The sequence below is a fragment of the Chroicocephalus ridibundus genome, chromosome 4 (genome assembly GCF_963924245.1).
Source record: "Chroicocephalus ridibundus chromosome 4, bChrRid1.1, whole genome shotgun sequence".
Taxonomy (NCBI): domain Eukaryota; kingdom Metazoa; phylum Chordata; class Aves; order Charadriiformes; family Laridae; genus Chroicocephalus; species Chroicocephalus ridibundus.
Window position 1 is genome coordinate 6,669,744 of NC_086287.1, and position 21,389 is coordinate 6,691,132.

Consider the following 21,389-nt stretch of genomic DNA (forward strand, 5'->3'; position numbering starts at 1 on the left):
CGGACTTTTCCTTTTAAATACCTAAATAAGAAAGGTTACTTCCTATTTACTGAGATCAAAAATTCTTACACATATGTGGCAATCCCATCAGCACTGGTTTAGTTTTGGCAAAAGCTGTTCTCTTAGGAGACTATGGAAAATAGAAATGAGGCCTACGTGGATGAACAAGTTGCTCCTGGACAGACTCAAAGAGAAAAAGGATGCCCACAGAGGGTGCAAGCAAGGACAGGGAGTCACGGGGGAATACAGAGAACATGTCCAAGTAGCCAGGGATCAGGTTAGGAAAGCTAAAGCCCAGACAGAATTAAATCTGGCCAGGGACGTCAAGGGCAAATAGAACAACTTGGTATAGGTATGTCAGTGACAAAAGGAAGACTAAGGAAAATGTGGGCCTTCTCTGGAAGGAAACGGGAGACCTGATTACCGAGGACATGGAGGTATTCAAGGCCAGGCTGGATGGGGCTTTGAGCAACCTGCTCTGGTGGGAGGTGTCCCCATGGCAGGGGGGTTGGAACTGGATGATCTTTAAGGTCCCTTCCAACACAAACCATTCCATGATTCCATGTTCCATATTCTCTGACTTCAGAGAAGGTTCAATTATATACATGTTGTTCTTTCTCAGTGCTTATCTAATGGTTTTTTTTTTAGAAACCTGCAGTAGTTCAAACTCCATGTATTTCTGCTGCTTTGGTCTTTTCTAGTCTATTGGCCTCAGTAGTAGAAAATGTTTTCTTATATGTCCTGAATCTTCCTCTGAAATTGAAACCAAATCGTTATCGTGCTATCTCCCATAGACTTGGAGAGTAGATTTAATTTTTTTAAACCCCTTCCTTTAAAGGAATATTGTGCATATTTTGAGATTATTATCCTGTGTTTCTTAGTGTTCTTTTTTAGATTAACATATGTCGATTTTTATTTTTTTTCCAGTCTTACTTCTCCATTGCTACTTCATGTTAGTCACATCAGAACTTGTTTTCTTTGGTCTCTGTCCATTTGCAGTGCCCTCAAATGGACACTGATGTCCAGCTGGATGTTTCATTTGTGCTGAGCAGAGCAAAAGGATTTTTGTAGTCCGTACCCACAGTGTTCTTTGCCTTTTCCACAAAAACTTGGCATATCAGTGGTGTTATCATCTTGAGTCATTCATCCCTACTGTTATATATTCTGTATTTGTTTTATTGATTATTCTTGTCTGTATTTCACATCTTATATTTGTCTTTAGTGAATGTCGTTCTGTTTTTTCCAGTTTGTCAGGATAAATTTAGATATATCCCATCTTCTATGACACAGAGAGTTCTGGTTTGATGTCACCAGAATGCTTAATGAGTATACGTCTGGTTCACTGTTTAGTTCATGGATCATACCTGTACCAAATAAAACTCTGGCCCCTAGAGAGGTAGTCTGATTATTCTTTTCAGTACTTTTCCAAAAGATGGGTGTTGTACTAATGGATCTAAAGTCATGACCTCTTCAGTTTCTCTCTTTCGGAATATGAGTACCACACATTCTTTTCCAGGCTTCAAGTTCTTCATCCACCCTGCTGAGTCCGTAAGGAAGTGAGATCTTAGAACCATATACCACTTCCTAAAGCAATAAAAGTGATGGTGCACAAACATGACTAAGAGAAAGCAATCAAGTGAAAACTCTAGCAGTCTGTAATTGGACAGAGATATATTAGAGAGAAAAATGGTCTTTTGTCTAAAACAATTTGTCTGAAAATTTAGGACTACGCTTAAAATAAGAGTTCTGTGTACCATAGCATTTAAATTTGGCTGAAAGCGGGGTGGGGGTGTTAGTGGAAGTAAATCATATATCAACCCACCAAAAAACAAATAATTTGGGGAAGAAAGGCTTAAATCATAGAATCATAGGGTTGGAAGGGACCTCCGGAGATCATCCAGTCCAACCCCCTGCCAGAGCAGGGTCACCTAGAGCAGGTGGCACAGGAACGCGTCCAGGCGGGTTTGGAATGTCTCCAGAGATGGAGACTCCACCACCTCTCTGGGCAGCCTGTGCCAGGGCTCTGCCACCCTCAAAGGAAAGAAGTTCCTCCTCATGTTTAGGTGGAACTTCCTGTGTTCAAGTTTGTGCCCGTTACCTCTTGTCCTGTCCCCGGGCACCACTGAAAAGAGCCTGCCCCCATCCTCCTGACACCCACCCTTTAAGTATTTATAAGTGTTGATAAGGTCCCCTCTCAGCCGTCTTTTTTCCAGACTGAAGAGACCCAAATCCCTCAGCCTTTCTTCATCAGAGAGGTGTTCCAGTCCCCTAATCATCTTGGTAGCCCTTTGCTGCACCCTCTCCAGCAGTTCCCTGTCCTTCTTGAACCGGGGAGCCCAGAACTGGACACAGTACTCCAGGGGCGGCCTCACCAAGGCAGAGTAGAGGGGGAGGATGACCTCCCTCCACCTGCTGGCCACACTCTTCTTGATGCAGCCCAGGATGCCACTGGCCTTCTTGGCCACAAGGGCACATTGCTGGCTCATGGTCATCCTGTTGTCCACCAGGACTCCCAGGTCTCTTTCCACAGAGCTGCTCTCCAGCAGGTCAGCCCCCAACCTGTATTGGTGCAGGGGGTTATTCTTCCTTAATAATACTTTGCATCAAAGATATCATGTGGAATTTGCCCCTGACCTTGAGAGGTGACCTCACTAATATTATTTTGAGTAATTAGTTCAAACTATGCCTTGTTCATTTGTAGAAAAGCTCCTTTGAGTGCAGCAGAGAGCATCATGGCTGCAAGTATTGCAAAATGCTTTTCTTCATCTTTAGGTCAGGAATTATCATCTTTGTGCTAATATTGCTACAGATTTGTGAGTGACAGATCCGGTGATTTGGCGGTTATACAAGCAGAACAGGTTGTCTACAAACCCAGAGCTTATGGAGCGGTTTGCATTTCGTGCTCTGGTTCCATTTGGTTTGTGCAAAGCCACAGATAGGAAGATTTATGACATTTTTCTCTCAAAGCATTTTCAATACAAGGTAATTACAAAATCAGTAAATTGATATGTTTAATAGCTTAATCACTAATTGATGCTCTTTCACAGAAGTTGCTGCGTCCAGTGACGTATGACAGCCAGGAGCATGTTGCTAGGGAGAGCTGAATTTTCGTGTTGCAGTGTGATAATGTACAGCTATTACTTTGATGACTTGCTTGAAAATAGGTGTGTTTTCTTCAAGGAGTATCCGTGTTTGTCGAAAGACATCAGGATGGCAGGAAGAAAATTTTAAGTATATTCTTCAAAGCAATTGCATTGATGGCTGAGGGAATGGAAGTATGCTGTAGATTTTACTCATGTTTGAAGTTGTTATATGAAGATTATTCTATTTATCTGCGGATTTCTAGAATACAGTAATTTTACAGAATTCAATTTTTGCTATTTTGAGAATAATAGGATTGAATGTGAACGTTGTGCCAGGTTTTTTTTGCTGATGAATCTGGCAAGTGACATCCTGAGGTGGATGACTGATGGGCTGGGCTGTGCAGTGTTTTATGGGTTAATGTCACGAGTCAGAATCGATGTTTTGTTTGAGTTCTAAGATAACAGATAGTGGGGTCTTCCTTGGGGTATTTCTATTCTGTAGTATAAAGAATATTGGACTTAGTCTTCATGGTTTAGGATCCCTGTAGCTCTTCCTGCATGTGGTAGTTCAGTCTTAGAAACTGCTAGAATTTTTTTTTCTTTCCAAGTAAGAAGGCTTATGGTGCTTTTTTTTGTTTGTTTTTATAATGCTTTTGTTGCTTATTCGTTTTGGGATTTTTTTTCTTGATCAAGTGAGTATGTTTGTACAATTTTAGATATGTAGTTGGATGTTGCCCGCTGTTGAGTGTATAATTGTGGTTTTCAGGTTATTAATTATTTGTGATTAGATCTGGCTCCTTATTGGATGTAGAAATATGCTTTAAGACAGGATATTATCGAGTTGCTTTTCTCAGTAGAAGCTGAGGTCCCTGGAAGCGACAGGAAATTGGAATATGCTTAGTTGATTTTTGTAAAACACATTAGGGCTGTTGCATAAATATCTGTCGTTGATGTTTGGGTGCTGAGAGATGGCAGGACTACTTTTCAGATAGCTATCTTATTGGGATGACATAGTTAGCAGAGGGACCATTTCCTCATCTTCTGTTACATGGTCTTTTATCACCGCATGATGAGTGAGTAATCTTGTTTTCATGAAGCACAAGGTGTTTTTTTTTTAATTTGATTTCTTTGGTAGTAGGTATATTTATTTTTTCCTGAATGGCGCTGTAGTCTATTTTCACAACATTGACAAAAGCGTATATAGAAAGTCTTACCTAGACTGTGTGTGTTTTGTGTAGGAAGTAGATGTCACTGTTTACCTTGGCATCTTTTTGCTGGTGCATATTTTCCATTTCAAATGCTATATTTTAGCATTTTGTATATTGTTGCTGTGATTGGACTAGATGATCTCCAGAGGTCCCTTCCAGCCCTATGATTCTGTGATGTTATTATAACCATTAGTTATGTGTTAATGTTAGCACGTTATTGTAGCAACACGGAAAGGGCCTGAAGATCTAGACGGAACTGGCTGCTGAAAAATACTTACAAGCTATTTGCATACATGGGATTTCTTTTTAATATCAAGAGATAAATGACATACAAGAAGGTGGAGGGATGTCATCATATACATTTCCCATAAGGACATTGCATCATATATTAATGTAAGTATTGGAAAATGCCAAACTGCCCAAAGATCAGAGGAAAAAAGTAGGACAGGGGAAGACATATAAGAAGCTGAAAGATGAGCCAAAGCCACATCTTGTGTAAACACGTAGCAGGAAAAAGAGAGGATGCTTTCTGTGAAAACTGTGGGCTCGGATCCATGTGTGCTATATGTCAAAAGGGACAAGATGTTGTATGAGTAATGCAGATGCCAGAAGTACACTTTGAGAGCAACTGCTTTGGCACAATCATTTTTCTTCAACATTTAAGCTTCTGCAGTGGTAGGTGCCATAGAATTCATCAAGAAAATTGTCCGTTTCTGAAATATTAGAACTGAAGACATTTTATGCTGAAGCTGTCGGGACACGACGTACTGTCAGCCTCTGTGCAGTGAGGGAGGGAACGGTCAGACACAAACGTGACAAATTGTGAAAACGAAGAGCAGGCGCCAGCCACGGTGCCCAGGCACGTTGGCTTTCCCTGGAACCAGAGAGGCCGGAGGAGCAGCCAAGGTGGTGCTTTGGGCACCAGGTCCTTGGTGGCACCTGACACACATTGTGAGCCGGAACCAGCTGCTCTCCTGGCCCTGGGGCTCCTTGATGAACCATCCTGGGGGGTGATCACCCGGCTCCAGGCAATCGGCATCTGGAGCATGTTGACGTGTATGTCCTAAATGGGGTGTGCTTCCAAGCAGAGGTAATTTTGAATACCTCGGCATTTGTTCCAAATTAGACAGAGATAAAAATTATTTGAGAGAATCGTTCTGCATCACTTAGTCTCCGCCTTGCTTGATCCTGTTTTCTGGGATATTGCTGACAACAAATTCAGAGCCATCTACGTGATGATCTGCATGACGTTCTCAAAATAGATACAATAAATGTGATCTGCATTTGGGGGGGGTGGTGGTGTTGAAATTTCTGTATTACTCGTTGTTGGCTGATTTGGAGGCACTTTGCAATAATGAATAAGCCGGTGTTAATGAATAGCGTACGTGCTGGATGTTTTAGGTTTTACTTTATTCATCAGCTGAATATGACGTAATGTTTTTGAAATGGAAAGTTTTCAGAGAGTTATCTCTTGACAAACACTTTTAAGTTATGTGATATTCCCAGAAATACAAGTTCTGTTTTCTTTTGTTTTGCATTTTCTTGGCTGAATTATACTCTTGCCTGGAATGGTCAAATCTTAAAAAGACGCCCCAAAGCAAAAAAGCTGAAGCTTTGGGCAAGGTGGGAACTAATCCTCTCTCAAGAAAAGAAGTAAATGTTTCCAGCACACTGTGACGGAGGCGTAGAGCATGCTGGTGTGCCCAAAATGAATTTTAAAAGGCTTACGCCCTCAGTGGTTGTTCTCTTATTGCTAAAATAAGCGATACAACTGTTTGAAGAAGACTGACTCAGAAAAGACAGAGCAGCAGGTTGTTGTCGTCATGGGGATGAGTTATCCATTGGGCGTAACAACTGGTGCTAAAACCAAAGGTGCTCTGGCCTGAACTGAGGGTGTTACCAAAGACAGGCCTCTGTTTTGGTTCTAAAAGAGTTGTTTCTTACTAACCTTCTTGCTGTGTGAGAAAATAGCTAATTACTGACCTTCTTCCTGTGTAAAAATAATCACTGAGCTGATGTTACAGATCGTGATAATGAGGAGACAACCAGAAGTAGTTAATCACTTCAAGGTTCTTCTATATGTCAAGTATGTACTCCTATAGCAATTAGGATAGAGTTATGGCTGCTTCAAAGAACATCCTTATTCTCTTTAAGAAGTTGGCAAACTTACAGCAAACTTTTACTGTCCTGAGATGACTCAATACCTTAAAAGGATGATGTGAGGAAGGGTCTCCTTACCCAAACGACCACCGAGACTCTCACGCTTGCGCAGAAGTGTTTTGCTGACACAGCAAAATTTGATACGCACGCGCAAAAAGGCTATTCGGTCATCCTAATGAATATGTGAGCCTAGGTGGAGTTATGGTGGAATAATGATAGTATTTTGTGTATAAATAATGGGTGAATATCCCCGGTAAGGGGTGCTAGATGTGTGGGTTTTCCCCCGAGCACCCGACGTCGAATAAAGCAATATCTCCTCTCTAAACTACTTTTGGTTTCGAGAGCTTTTATTTCAGGTAACAAGGGGAGGAAAATCCCCTACGGGAGATAAAAAGACGGGCCAGGCAGGAAGGTGGGTGATGTGGCTCTTCTCTCCCTGCGCATCCTCTGAGCTTGTTTCTGCAGAGGAACAGTTATTTTCCTTCAGTTTAGAGGTTGAATACTTTACTACAACCCTAGCGAACCGCTATTTCACTTTTGTTGTAAAAAGTTTTATGTGAAGGAAAAGCATGAGGGCTGGGGAAGGAAAAGGGAAATTTCAGCAAATAAAAAAGCACAAAGGTCTTATTTCCGTTTTCTTTAATGTACATCCGGAATAGTCACAAATGAGAGACAAAAGCATTCTGGAAGTAATGAGCATTAAGAAAATGTACGAGCTGTGAGTCTTTGCAGAAATTATGTTTTTAACTGGCTTTTCTTCTTGTTGTAAGTGCTTGGAATACAATTCAGATGTTGCCAAACGTCTGGGTTTTGCTGCACAACTGATTAAATGGAATAGCTGCCAGAAAGTGTTATCCTCAGTTACATTTGACACCTTGTGCTACACTACACAAGTGTAATTTAAAAGCACAAGCCTCTGTTTTTCTAAGATACAAATAATGCTTGCAGAACAGGCACAGTAGAATTGTGTTTACCAGATAATTTATTCAATTTTCAGGTTAAACGGTTTCTAATTAAAAAGTTGTTCTTGTTAAAAAAATAGAATCAATTATAAAATAAAAAATTGTACAGTAAATATTTTATCTTTTTTTTTTCTTAAACATTCATTTAAGGCCTATGTGGGGGGAAAAATGGAGTTCAGAATATCCAAACTATTTAACGTGTGATTAAACATCACCTGGTCGATCATGTTTTCTAACTAAGCAGAATGTCTGAGAATTTTGTCCTCAATAAACAGCAATCCTCGGTATGAAATACAATACATCCTTAAAAGTTTTGTAATAACCAAATAAAATCCCAATTTATTGTGTCTTGAAAGGAAGAAAGCCCAGGCATGACTGTGTAATCTGTCTGACATGAAGCCATAGCCTAGCCTTTTCTGGCAAAAAAACACAAACCCAACAACAACCTTTGAAATTTTGTATAATGAAAAGAAAGGGAATGGAGTAACTTTTTTTCTGAAGTATTTTCAGCAGTTACCAAAGAAATTAAAAAAACCCCAACAACCACACACACACAAACTCCACCACCAGCAGCAAAAGCCGTCACTGTATACTTTATATTCCACGTTGATGTGCTGTATAAGGTTTCTGGGGAAAAAATGCTAAAAAGCCTTTTAAAACACATTTTTTGGCTGCGCTACCAAGCGTGCAGTGTTTGTAATAGCTGTACAGCCGTGCAGCCGCATCGCCCGCCTGACCTGAACCGCAGCCCTTAATTATTCTGGGGGTGGGATTCATGCCCTGCTATTAACGTGGAATAAATTTGGGATCGAGTAAGACTGAAATGTGAAGGTGGGCACCACTCCCTCTGTCCTCCCTCTGACCCACGCGGCACACGCTGTGTTTGATCGAACTAAGGGGTCCTGTTTCTGGGACTTCTCATAAGGAAATAGGATTTTATTTTATTTTTTATTTTTTTTCCAACGAGTCAGTGTGGTTTTGGGTTTGTTAAATTGTAAATGGAAATAGGATCACAGCCTGGTTTTGCTGACCTGTACCTTTGGGGAAGAATCCAGCAACTCACCTCACAGGTGAGAAGCTTTAGGTTTTGTCTGACTCCTGAGAAGCCACGGGAGGCCTTGGAGGAGGAGGTGTCTGTGGAAAAGCCAGGTTTGGCAAGAAAGTTCAGCTCTACCTTTTCGGGGTAAAATACCAGCAAGAACGCTTAAAGGAACTGTATTTGGAGCTTATTTGTAAAGTACCACGTAGTTATCATCAATACATAATCCAACAGTAATTTATGCTTTGTATTTACGTGGGTATGTTTGTCCCAAGAAAGATCATTGAAAGGATTCATTTTTTGAAAACAAACAAAAGTTATAACTTCTCCAAAGGTACACAAAATTTTTCCTTCTAATGTGACTCAGGAAGTGTGGAAGTGTAAATCTTCTAGCCACTGTTTTTCGGATTACAGAACTTCTCTCTCACCCCCATGTCTTGCTGCTTTTGTGTGACTTTGAGGAACGTGGACATCTCAACTACCTATATTATATTGATATGATATTTATAAATTCTTGAGCACTCAAAGTCATTCAAAGTCATCATCCCAAAGGCATATAGGCATTGCCTTCCTTGTTCTTTTCTTTTTTTTTTCTTTTTTTTTATTTATTTATCTCTATGCAGAAATTCCCTCTGGTCTGAATTACTTGGTATAAAAAAATTCTGTGTCAATTTGGATTTCTCTCTGGATGTCTCTCTACTTGAAATCAGACTGGTCTTCTCTTTTTGCTTTTTATATTTATGCCTGGAAGAATTTAAATATGGGCATTTTGTGTAATGTATTTCGCAATGCATAAAGGTAAGTACATTCATTTAAGCGAGTTGGAAAAGCGTGCTCCACTGACAGTAATTGCTCGGTGCAGTCTTTCAGAGGATGAAAAAATTATTTATCTCACTGTTTCCTCTTTAAGACCTGATTCTAAAAGAATGCCTAAGAGAAACTTAATATTTTTAAGTTTTTCTAGGCTATGCTTTTTAAAGGTACTTTACTCCTTATCAGAATTGGGCTCGTGTGGTCCTACTGGTATTTTGTCCTTTTTCTTTATGCAGTGTCCAAACCACCTTAATTGAACTCGACTCCCTAAAAAACTTCTAAATTAAAGCAGCAGTGAAGCTATTGCAATATAAATTCAGCCTTCATAGAAAAAAAAATTCAGAAAAAAATGATTATTCTGCACTTTCGGGATAAACGTCACTACTTTCAAGTGAGTGGTTCATCAAAATGCATTTTTAATGCCAGGATTTTATTCTCACTTGATGTCAGTTGGATCGATATCACTGGTCTATTGACTCAGTAATCTGTGAAATAAAATAAATAGACATGAAAGTTACAGAAAAAGTTAGTCCATCAAAATATGACAATATTACCAAAAATAAGGTCAGGCTTGATAAACGCTGCATTCCAAAAGACTTTATGAATACATGTGAGCCCGTGCTTTGGAAGAATATCTTTTCACCATAAACTGGAAGTGTTTTACTTGATGTGGGCGGTGTTATGACAATATGTTTTTTGGTGAGACACTGGCACACGTTGCCCAGAGAGGTGGTGGAGGCCCCATCCCTGGAGACGTTCAAGGCCAGGCTGGATGAGGCTCTGAGCAACCTGATCTAGTTGAAGATGTCCCTGCTCACTGCAGGGGGGTTGGACTAGATGGCCTTTAGAGGTCCCTTCCAACCCAAACCGTTCTATGATTCTATGTTAGATTAATCAATTGTTTCTAGTGGCAGGCAGCAATTAAAAAAATTAAACACTTTTCCTCTGAGTTGATTTCCGATATGGCTGCAGTTCCATTGAGTACAAGGTATTACACAGCACCAGTCGTTGCCCTGCAAGGGAAGAGGCAGCAGTCACCTCTGACCACTGTTACCTGCTTCCTAGCAGCTACCCAGCTTTTCAGATACCTACATAATGCGCCCGTGGAAGAAAACCAGACATCCTGAAATTCACAGCTTTAGCTCTGCTATTCCACTGATTTAAACTGTAACACAGATGGTTCACAGAATGGAGAAGTTTCCTGGTTATCTGGCCCACACCATGTGGCGGTCCATCATCTTCGTGGTGATTCTAGTCCTTGAGCGAGGCACATCGTCAGAGATGCCAGCCTGGCCTCTCGTTTATCGTGTAACCGTTATTTCGTGTAATTACCTTTTTAATGGCAATTCGAGCTATTTAATTATATATACTGTTTTTTTCAAATCTTGGTTCTCATTAATTGAAAATGTATTAATTTGTATGACTGTACTGTAAAAATAGCTTAATAAGTAGCAATAATTAAAATGTTAACGATGGGAGGAAATACTTGGTCTAGTTCTACTCTCTGCTGAGATACTGGAATCTGCACCTGACAGAGCCAAGCTTAATGTTCAGTCTTTCAAACATTGACTGGGACGGTGTTTGGTGCGAGTGCTGTTATGTACTGTATTTAGCAACAGATGCAAATGTTACTGAACTGTAGAAAAATTTTGGTATGTTAGTAAGTTTTTTTCTCTCAAAAGCCAGTCATAAGTCGAGTTAAATTTTGCAAATTCAGATGAAATCGAAGGTTTCTTTCTGTATTGGATGCTCCGTTGCCAGACGGAGGAACCAAACCGGTGGCTTTGTGTGTGCGACAGTGAGTGGTATCAGGTGTAAGAAACGTGTTGCAGTGGAAATTAGGGACTGCGTTCACAAGAGACTGCCCCCATCTGAGCAAGCCGTTGACTTCTGCTTTGAAGCAAGATGGCCTAATCAGACATGGTTTTGACTAATGGCACTGTGGCTGCGCTGATACATCTGCAGATAAATACCTAATCCTGTTTTAAAACGTGACTAAGTAGCTCTTGACACGAGCAGGGAACTGAAAATGCCAGGCTTTTGTCTTTTACCTGCCAATGCCTAATGTTAATGGTCGTTTTATGCCTAATGCTAATGAAACATCACTTGAGGTCTCTGCTGAGCACTACAGGCTTGCCTCCGCTAATACGCATCAGCTAGGATATGTGCTGGAAGCGCTCGCCTTGCCCCAACGCAGAGACCGAGTGAAGCGTGTTTGATGGGGTGTACCCTAAGGAGCGTTTGCGTTGTGTGGCTATACGTTAAGCTATGCCAGAGTCAGCAGAGCAGATGCGATCTTGAAAAGTCTGGCGAGAAAATAGCATCCGGCTGGGGATGAGCTTCGGGAACCTGGTGGGCGTGGGGTGGTGCTGAGGGAAAGGGGGCTTGCAAAATGTTTGGTCAAAATTAAAACATGTTGCTCTTTAACTGAGAAATGAGGACTTGAGCCGATTCTTCTGTACGCACAAAACGTGCGTGACCTCATCAGAATTTCAGAGAGAAAGGATAACCGGTTAGTCCAGCGTCTTTCGCTATGGTTCCTGTCATAAACAGGGAAGACAACTGGGCAGTTTTTGCAAATACAACAGTAAAAGAAAACAGTGCCGTGTTCCTTTTGGTTGCGTAGTAATGCGTTATTAATGACAGGGCAGGGAACTGCAGGAATCTGGGAGCTCCTACTTCCCTAAAATGTAAAGTTTTTGCAGAGAGTGAGTTTCTCTAAAGCAAGCAGTCTGAGTGTATCTGGCTCCTAGGAAATAGGAGAGAAATTTGTTGTCTTTATTTACTGAGGGTTTAAAAGCATCTCCTCAACCCCTGCACTCGATACACCGCATGTACATTGTAAAAAGCCAGATCTCCTCCTGAAGGACTACGCAGGAAAATAATGTAGCATCATATAAAAAGCCAGCAGTCTTTCCTGCCGGCTGCTGACCCTGACTTCAAACACAAATCTCCCCAAATGCCTTCTCACTGTGGAGCTGCATAACTAGCTATTCCTGCGAATTTTCCTTTCATTTCACCGGGAAAGGAGACGGAGAAACACTTCTGGACTTCACCCCTTTTTATACCAGCAGACAGTGGCATTTGTAAGGTGTCTGCATGCATGAAAGTTTGGGTGTTTTCTAATTCCTCTGTTTATGACGAGTTACGTTAACGTTAGCATCTCAATCTTTAAAACTACAAAATAGCGTTTCCTATTACAAACAGAAGTCAGGTAAATAGACGAAATAATAAAAACTGTTTGAATACTTTGAATTTTCCAAAAGAATACTATGGCATAATTCTAAATACTTTACAGCATGGAATATGATCTTTAAGGTCCCTTCCAACTCAAACCATTCTACGATTCTATGACTTACTTTTGCTACTGATGTTGAAATTAAAAGAGTTGACTTGCTTTTATATAAATGGAGATGATCTGAGTGCAGTTCCCACGTAAAAATACACTTTTTCTCAGGAAAAAATTAACTCCCTTGAGGCCTGGTCTTTTTGCAAGCAATTCTGACCCAATTCGTATATATTACTTGTAAAATTTATGTCCTTTCCTCACTCACAGGCACCGCGTGAAAAATTATGAGGAAAAAAATGCCTTGTAGGTTGCATCAACTTTTTCTTCTTTATTCCCACAGGCACAACAGCTAACAGACCTGGAGCAAAAGCTAGCAGTTGCAAAAGATGAATTGGAAAAGGCAGCCCTTGACAAAGTAAGAAGTGTAACGTAACGTAAGCGTGTTTGTCTTTATCACCTGCGAATGTTTCAGCGTAATTTGACAAAAACAAATGAAAGCCTTACAACAGATGTAAATGTGTACTTAATTGCATGTAGCTGGCTGTAATGCTACCGAAGTCAGTGGAACTAATTATGATGCATGTAGTTTAGTACAGCTGCAAAGTTATTTAAGAGGGGGGGCGATCAGATTGGAAAGAAACACCTCAAAAAACCCACAGAAAGCCAAACGCTGCAATTCTTTATGTGCAAATGTACATTAACAAGAACGTGCCTGTTACCGATAATGGTTTTTATCTGAGGTTTAGTCGTGGTTCCAAGTAGGATGTGGTATAGAAATGGGTGTGCGTCTTGTTGGGGTGGGACTGATGTGACTCTGGTGTGGGCAGAGGTTTCCACTCAGGACAGGGAGGCTGTGGGGAATCCCAGGAAGGGGACAAAGCCGGACACGTTCACTCCTGACAGCTGTGCAACAGGGGAGCTTTCTTCTAGATCTGGGGTAGCTGGGAAGAAAATATCCTGCAATAGGAAAGCAGTTTATCAGAAAGGAAAAAACTTCAACGCGTTATCAAAGACTACTTTTTTGTTTGCTTTCGCATATTTTCAGGTTCCAGTAGACATTTTTAAAAAAGTATACCCCTTGCGCCAAAAGCATTTTTCTGTAATCTTCAATATTGCAATCAGTGAAATCATCCTCGTGAGTGAGGATTTGCCTCCAGCGTTGCAAAACATAAGCAACGCTCACAGTAGCGTTATCCAAACCTGTGTCTGCATCTGATGATATATCGTGTATTTCTTGTTGGTACACTGAACTGAACTGCTCCACATATTAATCTAAAAATTAAGCATGTTCCTTCTTTGCTCGTATAACGCTTGCAGACATGGTCTCTCAGCGGTGCCAGCGTACTGTCTGTGGCAATGCCAGGCGAGCAATGCTTGCCGTAAATACCTTCCAAACGCAGTTATTCATTATAATGCAGACAGTTGTGAAGGAGAAAGCAAAGAACATTTGACATCAGGAACTTTTAATTGAGATTGCTATTAAGGGATTCTGTCTGCAAATTAAAAGGGGATTTGCAGCACACCCAACTGACTTCTCTGACCCTCTGTTTCTTTCCTATTAAATCTTACAGAATTTTAATTTAGGGCTCAGTTGTGGTTTTGTAGGCTTACCAGAAGCCCGGTGTCATCTTGCAAATTATCGTTGAGAGAGTCTTCGGATGGCATCATTGCTTGCAGGCTGCGAAAGTGCAGTGGAAATGGCAAGCAGGAGGTTAAAAGGCAGCGCCAGGGAAGCAAAAAGGCAAAGTTCACACCGGTGAGAACTGTGAGACAGTTTTATGAGACGAGAAGTACCTGTGTTTGACTAGTTCTAACTGCAGAGTAATAAGACCATTTAAGTTGCAGGTACCTTTTTCCCCTGGTTAAGAGCTTTTTTGTATGAACTACGAACTTAAAAGAGTTAGAAACGGCCAATGGCCCATTGATGTCTTCAGTGAAGACTTGGCCTTTACTGTCTTGACAATGGTGGTGCACATAGTTTCAGCTAAAGGAATGGAACCAATATGTAAACAATGCACATTTTTGGAACATGAAATGTATTTGAAATGAATAATCGAGTGATTGAATCTCAGCCTGTGCCTATAAATAGGCATTAAATTGTATTTTTCTTTTGGAAGGGTATCAGGCTTTTCTGTTGAATATTAGTTTGTGCTGACAGTGGACTTAGTGTCTCTCATGAGTCTATTTACACTACAGCACTTTGCTAGTCCCGTGATGGACCCTTGGAAGACTGACAAATTTTGCATTACCACAGCCCAAATTATTCTATACTGAATCCAACCGCACGACAAGAGCATGAACAGATCTGGGAAATCTGAAGGCACGTGTCTCATGTTGGCAGTATGTTAACCAGCAAGCAGCCTGTTTTGACCACCATCACATCTATGCAAGGTTATTGAGAACTTTGTTAAACAATGTCCTTGTTTCCCATAGTGTTTCCTTATGTCATACTCTTGTGCCGCCCATTTATAGATCTCCTGTCAGCAAAATCCAAATTTAGTTTTGCTACCCACAGGACGAAAACAAAATATTCTGCTTTTACTTTTGGAATGGCAAAATGGCTGGCCATAGGCAAGGCAGAACAAGGGCTGGATGGCAGGGACAGGAGATGAGAGGATGAGGAATTATCCAGAGGGATTTCTGGACAGGAGGAGTGCTGTTTCGATCAGCGTGATTTGTAGGGAGCACATGGGTCGTATAGTGCTGTTAATGGCTGCGTCCATATCTTCAAGCAAAATTCGACAGTCTGCTACCTCTGCCAGTTTGGCGTCTGAGCTTATTTTGACTACGTCAAATGGTGATTTACGTTCTGTGCTTGAAAAGGTAGGGGGAAAGACATATTACATGAAAAGAAGCATGCTAAGATCTTTTGTTCTCAATTAGAAATTAAAAGATCCCCGAGTCAGATGGATAAAGCAATCCTTTGCCTTTGACATTGCCTTTAGGTCAGAGACATATCAGTCTGACTCAAGGTTCATACATTTTAATAAGTAGTTATTCATACAAAGTGCTGTCCTCTTTGATGGTAATCTAGCATTCCTCCTCGCTGCACACATCTTCAGGAAAAGACATTCAATTTTGTCTGTTTGCAAACAAACCAAACTCCATTCCACCTCCTGTTTCTTTGATTTTCCTTATTGTGCTGCGCATTAGTAGCTTTTTGTGGTTGTCTTTTGATCCTACCATTGAAATGTACCCTACTAACTATTTTTGTTTATTTTTAAAGAAACACTCGGATTTTTCCAGTTAGGTGATAAACTGCCTCTGAAATGGAACGCGGGAATGTATCTGATGTAAAACATGGCATATTTGTCAGGTTCTAAAAAACACTCGTTCAGCAAATAAACTAAATAAGGTGGTATATGCTGAATGCCATTGCTTGCAGTTCGTATAACCGTAAGATTTTTATTTTCTGTGTGTAATATTTCACATACATAGTATGTAGTGTATAAGATGTTGCATATACACGTATTCTCCATCAACTTTTGCCATAGCATACCTCACTATCCTTGATTTATGTGTCTTCAGCAAAATCTTTGAAGGTTAAAGTGTGCCGATGTAGCCTGTAGTTATAGGCATGTATCTCGGCGAAAAGAATAAGAGCAAGATATTTTTAAAGGCCAAATGCTGCCCAACTCAACCTGAAACGAGCATGAGGAAGTTACCTCAGTATCTAACATCAGACTCTAAGTGACTTGCCGTGAAGGAGCAACGATTTAAAATGAGATGTCCTCAGCGCCGTAGTTATTTCACTGTTCTTACTGCCTCAGCTTATTTCAGTGACAGAATGCTACTTTCATTAATACTTCTCTCTGTATTTCCGTGAGTAAAGTAGCGGTGTTCGCTCTAACATGGGTTGCAAGCACTTCACCACTTAAAAGTTTTCCTTTGGCTTGATGGAGAGTGGTGGATCTGGACAATCATATTCTTAACAGGTGAACAGACCTGTGGTTTATTTACCGTACCCTGCAACAGCATAATATGCTCAGGAAGGGAGTTGCCTTTGTTGGATTAAAAGCAATCTGTGGATAAATACCAATTATTTTGAACGTTATAAACAAAATTCCATGCAAAGTCTGTGTCTTTGCAATACCAGTGAACATTTCCTTCTCTGTAACTATTATATGTAAAAGTCTGGACACTGTATGATATTTTGTAGATTGTATTTTTGTTTGTTTTCGGGTAAAATAATATCTAATAATTATTTGCAATAATTGATGTGGATAAAACAGCGTGGAGAAAAGGGAAAAGTGCAAGGACTCTCTAGGCAGTTCGGTGTGTAATGCGCAGTAAACCCAATCATATAAAAAAACTGCTTCAAACAGCCTCAATTTATTCTGTTCATAAGAAAAAGTAGCAGCAGCTGCTCATAAGTGTTTGGTTTAATGCAGAGAGAGAAAGCAAGCAATTCTGTTTATAATAACGCACCTTAGAGAAGTGATGATTTCTTATTTTCCCCAGGACTCACAGCTGAAAGCTCTGAAGGAGACCGTGCAGCTTTGCCTGTCTTCCGTTCTGCACAATCAGCCTCCCGCTACGAATCTAATCCCTTCAAAACCAGCTGAGAAGCTGACATCCCCGCTTACAAAGGGCTCAAAAGTTGCATTTCAAGTGACAAGCACCAAGGTATGGTTTCTCTCTCAGGTTTTTTTTGTTTTTTTTTTTTTTTTTTTTTCTAAAACATCTTTGAAAGTTTGTCCTGTAAGAGCATCAAACTGGAACTAAGGAGGATTTGAAATTCATTGAAAGATTAGGATGAATTTTGAGGATAATTCTAAGCCTGTTTCTGATGTGAATAAACTTTTTTTTTTTAAAGTTGGGAAGCAGCTACTATTTTTGCTGAGGAACAAAATTCTATCTATCACTTGCTAAATGGACCATGTCTGCATACCAAATCTACAAGGAAGATGGATTTGCATCTAAAATAAGGGAAGATGCTAATTCTTAGGATTATTTACCTGTGAGGCACTGATAGTGAGTTTGTGGTAATACAGCACTAAGCAGTAAGACACTTTTTGCTTATCGTGTTGTTTTAATGAAAAAGACTGATATAAAAACATAAAATCGTCTGTGACACCCAAATCGAATTTGCCAAAAGGGATCTGTGGAATTGATGATAGGCCATAGGGAATATTCCAATGATGCAAGACGGGAAAGCAAGTTTAGGAGAAAGCATGAGAAAAAGGTTTTGATGAAAAGTGTTTTGATTCAACAGATTCGAGCATTTTAATACAGTCAAGAGTTAAAGCAATTAACGACGGTCCTAATAATTTTCATCTCCAGGGTTGCATTTTGCTTATGTATTCAACCAATTCAATAGATCTAGAAGAAATCTGTGATTTCAATTAAAAGGGAAGTTTTACAGAAGAACGACTGAAGGACACTTTAATGTCCTCTTTAAATTCCAATTCTCTTTCCTGAAATATAAATAAGAATTGCTAACTCATAGCCAATTTGTAATTTTTATACGGCAGCTGTTGATATCCACTATTAGTACAGAGGCTGAAGCCAAGAATTAGTAATCTTTCCGTATGTAATTAAAATACGATTTCAGAAAGCAGAATGTAATTATGAAACTGGATCTCACATTTCTACGCTTACAATAATGATTTTGGTTCTTAATAACTGTTTTACAGGAAGAAACCTTCATTCCCCAAAATTACTACCTCTGGAAACAAAGCACTGTATTAATTAATAGCAGCACATGGGGACGTCGGTGCTCGTTTAGATTGAGATCACTGGTTCTATGTTCTGCGGGAGAGTGGACTCTTCTTTTGTAGGTCAGGCAGTCTGAGCTTCACTCAGGGATGTCAGGAGGACGTTTTTCCTAATTAATGTGGCTGTAGGATCGTCGACCTTGTTCTTATTGTCCTTCTCTTCAGGTTGGAAGGGTTTGTGCCTCTGTCGTGAAAGCGCAGGTGTGCTGAAGGATGAGGCCCAGCACGCCACACGGCCTGTGTTTAAGATTGGTGTAGGGTCAGAGCCTTTGAAGCATTTGAGGTCTTCTTGGTTTTAAAAGTATTACTATAGTGCAACGAAATAAATTGGAATGCAGCGTAAAGATTAGAATTAGATTTTTTTGTATTTGACTGAAACAAAGAATGCTCTTCCTTCTTTTTTCACGATGATATAGATTTTGTGTTTAATGTTCCTGTTTGTAAAACGTATCAGACTTTCCACGCTTCAGCCTTTTGAGAACCAGCGTTTCGTCCTCGGTGTCCAAAAGTGCTTGATTAAGTTATACTGCCTCTTCGATGGATGTTGCTCACATTTCTCTGCACTTGGCACATGCCATGAAAATGTCTGAGAAAATAATGGTCTGCAGTCCTCTTCTTCCACACATTGACACCTCGTTATTATAAATCTGTGCATTATCTGTGATTATAAAACCACTGAAATCTGCTACTGTGAAATAGGTTGTCAAAGAATCGTAGTCAGTCCAGAATTATACCCTCTGCGCTTGAGCTGTATTATAGAAGGCGTTTTTCTTTGACATCCATTCCTACGTACCTTTTCCTTGGCTTTTTCTTCCTCTTACAAACCGACTAATTCTAACTACAGAGGTATAACTTGGTTGTTGTTTTGTTTTTTTTTTTTTTATTTGGTTTGCATAAACATTTTGATACAGCAGGTTAGCATTTTTAGGTGAATATAAATGTGTGTGATTACTTAAATATGTTTTTGTGTGTAAAAATGGGAACTTCAGATGAGCAGCACTTATGCATCTTGTCACGTCTGATAAGCAGCAGTTTTCCCTTCAGGAAAGAAATGATGCTTTGTCTGGTAAATATCGTATTTCAAAGATATTCTCATCCAGCCTAAAAATTGCTTTCTACAAATGTCAAACTTATTTTAAATCCATTGAAGGGTACATCATATGATACCTGTATCTGTTAGGGACAATCATCCCTGGGACTGGGGGGCTTCCTGCTTTATAAGAAAAAGGTGCAAATACGTAGGTTGTGTATTTGTATTCATAACTGGTAACCATAACACCTGAGTGCTTGTTAGAGATGATATTTAACACAAGAACATGGTGTAGAAAGGATAATTAGGAAAGCAAATTGCCAAATTTGTTGGGAAGGTTCATTTTAAAAATTGATTTCCTGGTGAGGTATTTTGGTCTTCCTAGAGAATGTGACATAAAGAAGCATAAATCAGATTTAAAAAATCAGTGCAAATTGGTGCACAGAACTGATTCAGAAGTGCCTGAATCAGTGCAAAAAAGTTGTTGTTCCGGATAGGTCAGTAATCTGAAAGAGTGGGCAGTAATGGGAAATTAGTACATTAAATCATAGAAAAAGTTCCCTTAAAGTGATCAAAAGCAGTACCAGTCTGAGGTGCATTTTGTGACGTGTCTTAAATGAGTTAATATTTACAGTGTGCACGAATGTAAAATACAGAATTTACCATTTGAATCGGCACTTCTGTTTCAGACCGAACCCATTTTCGCTGTCAAGTACCTGTCATTACACCGATACTGGTGTCGAAAGCATTAACCATTACAAATGGATTTAGGGCTTTGTGCGTGCAAGTTCAATGACACTAACAGCTAAACCCAAGCATAACGACGTGGCTGATCATTAATCCTGAACTATGAGGTCTTTAACTTGGCACTTATTTTTATTATGTAGTTTCTTTTGCACTGTAATGTCGCAGCAATAACCTTCTGTGTTCTGCCAGTGGAAAATGCTTCCAAACTAGTTGAGAGTTGGGGGATTTGGCCTTTGCTGTAGCAATTTCCTTGTCTCATGCCCGTTACAGAGGTGATGAGGAAAGAGAAAAATGAAGAGGAAGGAGGAGGACTGAAACTCCGCTTTCCTTTTTAATCTCCAGATGACCTGGGTACTTAAAGAGTATTGTTAATGGATGGAAACTACAACATTGACTTGGCTGCCTGCTGTGGGGAATGTAGGTTGGTATAATCAATGAATCAGGGCACTGGTACTGACTTCCCATTGCGGCATTTTCTGCACTTACTGGATCTCGGCATAAGAATCAACTTTGAATTTATACGGAGCTAGTAGATGGAATGCGTTCTTACTCCATTTGCTTTAATTCCTCTTTCTGAAAAAGGTTAACATTATACCTTAAAAAAAATAATTAAAAATAATAATAGCTATCATTCAAATATCTTTGGCTGTGCCGTGTACTTATACCTGTGCTCCAAATGCAACCAAATGAGCTTTAGTAACAATGTGGAAAATTAATAGTAAACCAAAATCCAAAATCAGAAGTGAAAGAGAAGAAAAGTCTATTTTCAGTAACGAGGTTGACTACACGAATGATGGGGAATACAGTGACACAGGTACCACAATAACGACTAGTTTGCTCTATAGTGTTTTTGCCTAATGCAGAAACATCAACAACATTGTCTCCTGTATTCCCCAAACGAATTCCTTTGTTATAAATGCCCTGTGGTTTCTGTGTATTTGGCGAACTGCACTATTTTAAGAGTGAAAAATAACAGCCCCTCCTATATTGTACATAGCGTAGGTGGAAAGACCACCCGTGAATGCCACTTCAGTGTCCCAGACTTGATGGAGGAAATAGAGGCTGAATGGGCACTCTCCTGCTGTAGAAATGTATAGTACAGACTGAGAGGGGAGCTGCCACTCCATTTTGAAAAGATGTAAAGATCTCACAAGAAAATGCATCGCTTTGTGGTAAAATCTGCTCCAAGGAGCTGTTGCTTCTGCCTCGTATGTTGTGAATATTGTGGACTCCAGCATACGTCGATCAATGTAAAAATTCAGAAAAGTTAAAGCACTATGGGCCGTCCTCCTTTTGTCTGGAATTAAGTACTTCTTTCCTATCAAAGTGAGCTTGAGGAAC

The 21,389-nt window shown here is 40.0% G+C and overlaps 1 protein-coding gene across 1 annotated transcript in view; it reads left to right on the forward strand.

The window, feature by feature from the left end:
• The window catches only part of LUZP2 (leucine zipper protein 2), a 211,909-nt gene that overhangs the window by 149,407 nt on the left and 41,113 nt on the right, over positions 1-21,389 (forward strand). Inside the window, exons 8-9 of the mRNA XM_063332815.1 lie at positions 12,895-12,969; positions 17,016-17,180. Of these exons, the coding sequence (XP_063188885.1) occupies positions 12,895-12,969; positions 17,016-17,180 (240 nt within the window). The remainder of the gene's footprint in view (positions 1-12,894; positions 12,970-17,015; positions 17,181-21,389) is intronic.